Source organism: Staurois parvus, unplaced genomic scaffold, assembly GCF_062004578.1.
Source record: "Staurois parvus isolate SC_StPar_1 unplaced genomic scaffold, SC_StPar_1.0 ptg001316l, whole genome shotgun sequence".
In the NCBI taxonomy this organism is placed as follows: domain Eukaryota; kingdom Metazoa; phylum Chordata; class Amphibia; order Anura; family Ranidae; genus Staurois; species Staurois parvus.
In genome coordinates this window covers 1,270,022-1,280,546 of record NW_028319112.1, presented here as the reverse complement: position 1 = coordinate 1,280,546, position 10,525 = coordinate 1,270,022, and the positions used below count along the sequence as shown (strand labels likewise).

Below are 10,525 nucleotides of genomic sequence, written 5' to 3'. Positions count from 1 at the left end.
AGCCTAGCTCAGGATCAAGCCCCCATGAGTTCCCCCATAGCAAGCGGATATACTAGGATATAAGCGGGGGTATTAGGAAAGAGGGAAAAGCCAGGAACGCTAGATAGGGACCCTAGAAGAAGAGGATCAGGGCTGCTCTGTGGGAAACCATTGCACAGAGCAGGCAAGTATGACAAGTTTGTTATTAAAGAAAAAAAAAAGAACCTTCACAATCACTATAAAGAGACAAATCAAGGGGAATTGTGCACATAGTGGAGAGATGTACTGATTTTTTTTTTTATTTTGCCCATATATACATATTCATATTCATTTCTATCTCTGTAACATGAAATAATATTCTATTAGAAAAGAATTGGTAATATATTTAGAACTGCAGTTCACATAATCTCATCCCTCACTGAAAAGACAAGTCTCTGCTGTTTTCTGTCTTCGTCCACATTTAGATTTCCTGCACGGCTGGGAGAAGACTGGCGCATTTGGAACTGTCAAGTGCAGCTTTTGTGAGCACCACATAGCGCTCTTTGCTGGGACGGTAGAACTCTGATCAGCAGATTCTTTCCACCGCTATCGAGGTTGGCCGATAAGTCCTGCTTTAGCTGCCAGAGCCTCGTTCTGTTGTATATGGTACTCCTGAAATCTCATGGATATCCTCTGTGTCATTTTTAAATACTTCTGAAGACAGTGCTCAGAGCAGGTAATCTGAAAACAAAGAGAATGCAAGATTTCTATTACAGTTTGTTGAGAAGAAAACATACCCTCTAAGTCAGTGGTTCTCAACCTTCCTAATGCCGCGACCCTTTAATACAGTTCCTCATGTTTTGGTGACCCCCAACAATAACATTATTTTCGTATTCACATACTCACATCACATCAACCACAGCTGAATATAAAAAGACCGATCAGCATCCAGATTAAGTTCCCATGGTACAGATATTTTTTTCTGCAGTAGTTGATGATTTTACAGTACATGATTTTACATTTACCCAGTAATTATAATTCATGAAGTGTCATTTTACCTCCAATACTGCTGCTTTCAACACAGTAGCTGCTTTTAGCAGAGTAGCTGCTTTCAACACAGCAGCTGCTTTCTACACAGTAGCTGCTCTTTACACATGTGTGACTGGTCCAAGTACATTATGGCACCAACCCTGTCACATACACCTGTATTTGTATGGGGTGTATGTGATGGGGTTGGCGCGATGATGTCATCAAGTCGGGTACTCGTATGTGGGCGTATCTGCATGTGGGCGGACCCGCCTGAAGACGGATAGAGGAGCGGTGTCTCGGTTCCTAAGACCATCGGAAATATGTGTTTCCGATGGTCTTAGGTGACCCCTGTGAAAGGATCGTTCGACCCCCAAAGGGGTCGTGACCCACAGGTTGAGAACCGCTGCTCTAAGTGAATTATATATATCATTGTAGTAAACTTTATTGCAAATGTGTGTTTTGAAGATTCCATAAGCTGACCAGCTCTTCTATTAAACCCACTTACGTGGGAGTGCCTGTCTTTATAATAACCACCCAAGCAGTGCTAGAATAGTGAAAACTTGTGACAGGTTTCATTTACAGTGTCAAAAGCCAATGTGCTATTTAGTTTTGACAGAGGAGCAAAGTATAAGACCTTCTGTTATAATTTTTTTTTATTGATATCTATGACCTCACCGGGAAGATTGACCCTTTATACACTCACCGTCTACTTTATTAGATACACCTGATCAATTGCTCGGTAACACAAATTGCTAATCAGCCAATCATATGGCAAAAGTATTGTATTTAGGCATGTAGATGTGGTGGTAAAGCCAACTTGGTGAAGTTCAATCCGAGCATAAGAATGGGGAAGAAAGGGAATTTAAGTTACTCTGAATGTCGCATAGTTGTTGGGTGTCAGACGGGCTGGTCTGAGTATTTCAAAAATTGCTGATCTACTGGGATATTCACGCACACAACCATCTCTAGGGTTTATAGACAATGGTCCAAAAAAGAGAAAATATCCAGTGAGCGGCAGTTGTGAGGACAAAAATGCCTTGTCAAGGTCAGAGGAGAATGGGCAGACTACTTCAGCTGCGACATTCAGATGGTAGGGTCAGAATTTGGCATAAACAACATGAAAGCATGGATAAATCCTGGCTTGTATCAATGGCTGGTGGTGGTGTAATGGTGTGGGGGATATTTTCTTGGCACTAGCAATGTGTGCCTAATATGTGGCCAGTGAGTGTATTTATCCTGGTGACAGAGGTGACTGAAAGGAAAAATATTGAGTTATCATATGAACCGGTATAAAGGGAAATTCTTTCAATGGTAAAACTTGTTCTGGTGACAGCTGTCTACTTTGAAGAGATCCCTTTGGTACCCTGGTAAAGAAAGTGAACTGTAATCAAAGGGACACAAAAACCACAGGGTTGTTAACAATTCGCTTCTATTGAACTGTCGTGGAGTAGATTTTCTGTAATTTGGGGAGATTTTTTACCTGCTGTGTCTTGGAAAAGGAAGTAAAGAAAATCTTGTAGACTTCACCTCCGCAACATCTCCAAGATACAGACATTCCTAACCTCGGAAACCACTAAGCAACTTATTCACTCCCTTGTTATATCTCGCCTTGACTATTTTAACTCCCTCCTCATTGGCCTACCTCATCGCAGGCTATCCCCTCTTCAGCCTATCATGAATGCTGCTGCCAGACTTATCCACCTTACTAACCATTCCGTATCTGCCACCCCTCTCTGCCAATCCCTCCACTGGCTTCCCATTGCCCAACGGATAAAATTCAAAACACTGACAATAACGTATAAAACCATTTAAAACTCTGCCCAAAATTACTTCAACGATCTTGTCTCCAAATATCACCCAAACCGTACTCTCCGCTCCTCGCAAGACCTCCTGCTCTCTAGCTCCCTTGTCTCCTCTTCCCATGCTCATCTCCAGGACTTCTCCAGAGCTTCCCCTAATCCTCTGGAGCTCTCTACCCCAATTTATCAGACTATCGCCTACCTAGACTATCTGCTCACTTTTAGGCAATCTCTGAAAACCTATCTCTTCAGGGAAGCCTATCCTGCCCTCAGCTAATACTGGTATCTTCTAATCTTCCAACCAGTCCATCCCCCACAGTTACTACCTTTTGTACCACTAGCCCCTCCCTCCTCGATTGTAAGCTCCAAGGAGCAGGGCCCTCTTTTCCCTCTTGTATTGAACTCTATTGTTGATGTATTGTCTCCTGTTATATTATAAAGCGCTGAGCAAACTGTTGGCGCTATATAAATCCTGTATAATAATAATAATATCCCTCCCAGGGGCGGACTGACCATTTGGAAACTCGGGCACTGCACGAGGGCCCAGGGTCAGTAGGGGGCCCCATGAGATGCCCCTGGTACCTTTTTCATAGGCTTTTTTGAGTTTGAGCAAGGACACAGGGGCCCCATGATCCCCTATTGCCCGGGGGCCCCATGAGTTGTCAGTCTGCCCCTGATCCCTCCATTGGTTTGGGATACAGACAGCAAAAAAAAAATATAAAGTAAAAAAAATAAAAAAAAACAGATTGGCTTTAGAAATACCTTAGGGAAGATGCTTGTAGATAACACAAGACACCTGCCAAATTTTTTTGAGTATTAACTGTTGAGGTCACTTAACATCAAACGTCTTTTAATTTGAACTCCAACTATCTTTGAAGCTGGATTCACATTAGTTTGCATTATTAACAACAACATGTATTGCCATGGTCAATAATAATGAGTGTTGAGGAATCATAAAAATGGACAGTGCATGTCAATGCACCACACAATGGCCAAATGGTGTACATGCATTGACATACCGTACTGTATGTTAAAATGCATGCGTGTGAATCGGCCCTAAATGAAGATTACAGACCAAGTTCACCTTTAAGAAGCCCCTCAGGGTCACAATATTTTCGAAAAGTTACAGCAGGTGCGGGGAGAGGAACCCCTGCCTGCTGTCACAAGAAGGGATTGGGGGTGGTGCAACTTGGAGCATGCTACACAATACAGCCTAAATATAGGTGTAACGTGTACCATGTTCCAAAAGGTGAACTTATTTAACTTATTTTTGAATTTGTGATTCACAGTGTTTTAATAGGGGACTTTTTGGTTCCTTTTAGCTGACCACACCCATAAACTGGTTACACACTCTGGTCAAAGGTGACATGCAATAGTTGCTATAGGTTACTCCGCTCTGCACATCATCATGGCTTGTAAAGGGTGTGTATATCCTACTGAACAATAATCAAATCCCATAAGGAACTTATGATGTAAACTAATTTGGCAAAAAGACTAAAATGCTATAATACCACAGCTAGTAAATCTGTTCTAGATTTAGTATGCCGGTCGTGACAGTGGCAGCTACCACCTGAGCCTTCTCCTGCAGCTATATTGCTCATAAATTATCTCCTCCAAATTCTGAGTGGGTTCTGATTTTTAACTTTGTGAAAATATATAAATCAGAACAAGAAATCTATTTACTATACCTTTATGATTCATTCATTCCTATGGATAAGCCATACTCATGGCAACCTCCAGCAGTGTGTATCTCATCAATAAGAAATAAATGGACACACAGCTTATGAGCATGGTAGGGGGGAGGACCTGAGCGGTGTGTTTTACGTTCAGCTCTGGGCAGGATTGCACAGCAAGGTTCACAGCAGAAGAGAAGAAGGGAAGTATAAAAATACTAGATGGGCTGCGATCAGGGGGGTGGGGGGGGGGTGTATCTACAGCTATTGCTTTCTAGTTTTGGATGGAGTGAGGAAGGATTAGAACCCCTGTCAGGTTTTACTGCTCTGTTTAAGATTTCCCCTCAATTACTGTTCTGGTGACACAGTTTTATCAGATAGGATAAGAGGGGAAATCTCTCCAACAGAAACAGAGATGAAAGCATTTATTTTAAAGTAGGGGAATGCTATCAGCTTTTTATTGTTTCTCTGTTTTCCTGTTGAAGACTTTCCTTCACTTTCTGTCACTAGGAAAGGAAGTGATGATAAATCTCTCTAATAGTAAAAGTAAAACTTGACAGAGGTCCTAACTTTGCCCACTCCATCCCAAACTAGAAAGCAAGAACTGGTTATAAATACACTTTGAAGGACAAGTAAAATTGTCATTTGAAGCACATTGCCAATAAATCATTTGCATTTTCCAGTGGCATTTATATTCAACATTAACCCAGTCCCTCATCGGTGGATACAAAATGCATGCATACCTCTTCAGGCTTCACCTCTCGGGTTGTAAAGTCCTTCACACAATCCTGGAAGCAGTTCTCTGTCAATTTATTATATGTCCCAAGAAACTCTCTGAACTGTGGACAAACAAAAATATCACATCTATCAACTTCCAACAGTTTTCACCGCGTGCTTCACTGAACACAAATACTTCAATGGACTTCTGAAAAATGATCAGTGATAACAAATATATGCTTAGGGGGCATCTAACCTAAAACTATATGCTGCTCATGTGTGTTCTGGAGTTAACCTGTCATCAGCATTACACATAGTTTGAGAGCACATACAGGGGTGACAGTCTCCCCTTACCCCATATTTTCTCTGTATATATTACGTTAAGCGTGAGCATAGACAGGCAGATGTCTTATTAAAGACTGGCATTGTGGTCACACCAGCCCATGCTTGTGACCCCTGGTTCACATATCTGCATTCCTGCGGTCCGCGTTTTGCACAAGTACGAGAGCTCATTCATTTGAATGGACTCCCGTGCCCCGGGACACGCAGGGAAGAAGTCCCTGCACTTCTTCTGAAAACGCAGCCTGCACAGGAACCTGGGTTCCTAGTGCGGTTGCGATTTCCAGTGCGGGTGGCATGCCATTAGAATTAATGGCACATGCCCGCGGGTCCGCATTCTTCCAGGTGTTGCGGCTGCACGGATTTTTGTGCGGATCCGCAGCGGCACCACCTGCACAGATGTGAATCTAGCCTGAAGGAGGAAAAAGGAAACCTCTGAAGAAGTTACTACAACAACAAAAGGCGTCAAGGGGCGGAATAACAGCATGGGGCGGACGTTTCCCAGTGATCTTAAGGAAGCAGCCGGGGTTCAATGCAGAGCAGCTGGAGGACTGTTAGTTTACACTAGAAAGGTGCAGGGTGCCCACTTAGGATTGATAGCAGTTTTGCTTTTAAATGCTGCATGATGCAGACTGTGAGATTTGTTGTTTATTCAATAACTGTATGTTCATGACCCATTACACTATATTGGTGTTTTCTCTCTGATGGCAGCATTTGTTCAGAATAATGCGTGGGGATGATATTGAATGTATGGACACTAATATGCATGAATATTGCATCTTTTTTTCAAATAGTTACAATTTATTTATTTGCACTGTAACATTGTTGCACTTATAACTTTGGATTTTTTGCATATTGGTTATCATTAGGGCAACTCAGTGCTGGGCTCTAGAAGGTGTCATTCACCTAGTCTATGCTGTTTCCTTTCAAAATTAGCTCCAGTATGTGTATGCTTACATGGGAGATAGGGACCTTAGACTGTAAGCTCCTTGAGCCTGCATTCACATTTGAGCGTTTTGTAGCTTGGAGCTCCAAAAAAGCTCAAACTTAAAAACTCAATTGTTCTCTATGGTGCCTGTTCACACCTGATCGCGCGAACAGGCACCATAGAGAACAATTGATTTTTTTAAGTTTGAGCTTTTTTGGAGCTTCAAGCTACAAAGCGGACAAGTGTGAATGCAGCCTGAGGGCTGGGACTGATGTGAATGTACAATATGTAAAGTGCCGTGTTTATTGTTGACACTTTATAAATACTGTAATAAACCAATAAACAATCTATTTATCCCATAAAGTGTTAGAACCTTTCAACTGTTTTAAAAAATTGATGACTTTTGGGGTTAACATCTTTATTTTTTTTTAAGAAGTCATTGAATAGTAAACTTTACAAACCTTTATGTAAAAATAATACCAGAGATTGCCATGTCATCTAAACCTTAGCTATTCACACCTGAATTATATAGATCTATTGTGTTATTCCCTTGAATATTTTTCATAAAATGATAATACCTGTTTAATTTGATCCGCCTCTATAATCTGAGCAGCCATAATCACTATGATTTAGAGCCAATGACCTGTTAAAACATAATAATTATTTACATGACATATGCATCACTACCTAAAGCTGCACTCCAGGCACACAGCTAAATACATGACTGATAAACACATACACTATATTGCCAAAAGTATTGGGCCACCCCTCCAAACCATGGGATTCAGCAGTTCCTACTACATCCATGGCCACAGGTGTATAAAATCAAGCACCTAGGCATGCAGACTGCTTCTACAAACATTTGTAAAAGAATGGGTCACTCTTAGGAGCTCAGTGAATTCAATGGTGGTACTGTGATAGGTTGCCACCTGTGCAATAAGTCCATCCACGAAATGTCCTTGCTACTAAATATTCCACAGTCAACTGTTAGTGGTATTATAACAAAGTGGAAGCAACTGGGAACAACAGCAACTCGGCCACGTAAAATAACAGCGGGGTCAGCACATGCTGAAGCGCACATTGCGCAGAAGTTGCCAACTGTCTGCAGAGTCAATAGCTAAAGACCTTCAAACTTCATGTGGCCTCCAGATTAGCACAACAGTGTGTAGAGAGATTCAGGGAATGAGTTTCCAAGGCAAAGCTGCATCCAAGCCTTACATCACCAAGTGCAATGCAAAGCGTCAGATGCAGTGGAGTAAAGCACGCCACCACTGGACTCTAGAGCACTGTAGATGTGTTCTCTGGAGTGACCAATCACGCTTCTCTGTCTGGCAATCCGATGGACATGTCTGGGTATGGCGTTTGCCAGGAGAACAGTACTTGCCTGACTGCATTGTGCCAAGAGTAAAGATTGGTGGAGGGGGGATTATGGTGTGGGGTTGTTATTCAGGGGTTGGGCTTGGCCCCTTAGTTCCAGTGAAGGGAACTCTTAAGGCATCAGCATACCAAGACATTTTGGACAATTTCATGCTCCCAACTTTGTGGGAACAGTTTGGGGATGGCCCTTTCCTGTTCCAACATGACTGCACACCAGTGCACAAAGCAAGGTCCATAAAGACATGGATGAGCGAGTTTGGGGTGGAGAAACTTGACTGGCCTGTACAGAGTCCTGACCTTAACCCAATAGAACACATTTGGCCTGAATTAGAGTGGTCAAACTTAAACAACACTTTCATTTGTATCCAGTTAGGCAGACCCTGAACTACATACAGTGAAGGAAATAAGTATTTGCTCCCCTGTTGATTTTGAATGTTTGCCCACTCACATAGAAATGATCAGTCTAAAAATCGAATGGTAGGTGTATTGTAACACTGAGAGACAGAATAGCAGCAAACAATTCAAAAGAAATGCATGTCTAACAAATGATGCACTGATTTGCATGTTCATAAGGGAAATAAGTATTTGATCCCCTTCACAAAACATAACTTAGTACTTGGTGGCAAATCCCTTGTTGGCAAACACAGAGGTCAGATGTTTCTGTAGTTGGCCACCAGGTTTGCACACATCTCCGGGGGGATTTTGGCCCACTCCTCTTGGCAGATCCTCTCCAAGTCATTAAGGTCTGGTGGCTGACATTTGGCAATTCGAACTTTCAGCTCCCTCCACAGATTTTCAATCGGATCAAGGTCTGGAGACTGGCTAGGCCACTCCAGGACCTTAATGTGCTTCTTCTTGAGCCACTCCTTTTTTGCCTTGGCCATGTGTTTTGGGTCATTGTCATGCTGAAACACCCATCCACGACTCATTTTCCATACCCTGGCTGAGGGAAGAAGGTTCTCACCCAAGATTTGACCTTGATCCGACTGAAAATCTGTGGAAGGAGCTGAAAGTTCAAGTTGCCAAACGTCAGCCACCAAACCTTAATGACTTGGAGAGGATCTAAGAGCTCTTGGCGGGCGTGTTGATGCTGAACCTGTGTCACCTGGGTGGTTGAAAATGCCAGGATTTGACGCTCATGTGTCAAACCACCTGCGGGAAGGAAGCCCCATATTTCTATGTATATCTAAAGAAAACAAAAATGATGATGACCTTGCAAGGTCAACAATGTCTCTTTGTCCTGTAGGTGCCTGGTCATACCGGTGCGATTTGGGAATTGAAATCGCATCTAATGAATGTGAATGTCAGTGTCTTAACATTTGCGATTTTCTGCAGCGTGATTTCCAAAGTAGGTATTGCCTTACTTTTTCTGCAGTTCTGTTGCAATTTCAATACATAGCATATAATAGAAATCACACTGCAAATAGCAAGAAATCATTAGGAGAAAAAAAAAATTGCACCTGAAATCCCACTGAAATTGCACACAAATCTGGTGATTTTAAATCGCAGTGTCGTGACCAGAGACTAAATATTGCTTCTACAGAGATCCAGTGCACATTGCTACTAATGGAATCCACATGCAGGTCATACATTGGTGATTGTTATTGGTAAGAACATATTCTGTTAATAGTTACCAAAATAAATAATTAGCTTCATTTCAAATAACTGCAGATTTAAATATTGATCGCCATCACCCATCATTGTTCTATGTAGCCAGGCAAACCCTCGGTTATTTATTTCAGGCACCTATATAGTGCTGTCAATTTACACAGTACTTATTGTCTCCCATTGTAATGTACAGCGCTGAGCGAACTGTTGGCGCTATATAAATACTGCGTAATAATAATACTTTACATATATATTGTGCATTCACATCAGTCCCTAACCCTCAAGGGGTGTACAATCGAAGGTCCCTAACTCACATTCATACATACACAGACTAAGGAAAATTTAGACAGGAGCCAATTAACCTACCAGCATGTCTTTGGAGTGTGGGAGGAAACCGGAGTATCCGGGGAAAACCTACACAGGCACAGGGAGAACATGCAAACTCCATACAGGTGGTGCCATGGTTGGGATTCAAACCAATGACCCTAGTACTGCCAGGCGAAGTGCTAACCATTGAGCCACTGTGCTGCCCAATTTGTAGAATTTAATATAATGAGGCTGATTGATCTCAATGTCAGCCCATCCACAATGATTTCTTTCCATAGTGTTGGGTTGTAGCAGAGCTACATGTCCTGTCCATGTGTGCAGGTCTGGGGGATGATGTGATCGGTAGTTCCTCAGGACTAAATGCCAGACCATGCCTGACCCTCCACTCTATGAATGACACATTGGGATGATTTTATTTGATACAATGAATCTGTATTCGTATTTATCCTAAAATGAATATTAAACCATCTAATCCTCAGCCCATTGCTCCCCCCAGCAGAAGAGAGATCAGGTGACCCCCAAAACACCCCGACTGACCTGCTCTGTGCTCTCCTCGCTGCAGGAACACGTGAGCCGAGCGAGCTCCATTCACACCCACACATTCGTCATATACTTCAGCTCCAGGGGAGGCCAACAGGCAGAAGCTACACTACAATCTGAAGAAAAAAATCAAACCACTCCGTTCTTGTTTGTTCATAAGTCATAGTTTATTTCCGTATTATTTTTGTCTTCGGTGGAATCACAGAGCACGAATAATCAGATGAGTTTCC

General features: G+C 42.3%; 1 protein-coding gene across 2 annotated transcripts; it reads right to left on the bottom strand.

Annotated features, from left to right (window-relative positions):
- Positions 1-252: 252 nt before the first annotated feature.
- TIMM9 (translocase of inner mitochondrial membrane 9) lies at positions 253-10,398 on the bottom strand. Of its 2 annotated transcripts, XM_089661123.1 has the most exons (4): positions 10,293-10,390; positions 7,022-7,086; positions 5,203-5,298; positions 253-699 (listed from the first exon to the last, which is right to left on the bottom strand). In XM_089661123.1, the coding sequence occupies exons 2-4, from the start codon at positions 7,058-7,060 to the stop codon at positions 565-567; spliced, it is 270 nt and encodes an 89-aa protein (XP_089517249.1). In that variant the 5' UTR covers positions 7,061-7,086; positions 10,293-10,390; the 3' UTR covers positions 253-564. The 2 variants fall into 2 exon arrangements, with proteins under 2 accessions (XP_089517249.1, XP_089517248.1); XM_089661122.1 differs by lacking the exon at positions 7,022-7,086 and having other exon boundaries at positions 10,293-10,398.
- Between the last annotated feature and the right edge of the window lie 127 nt (positions 10,399-10,525).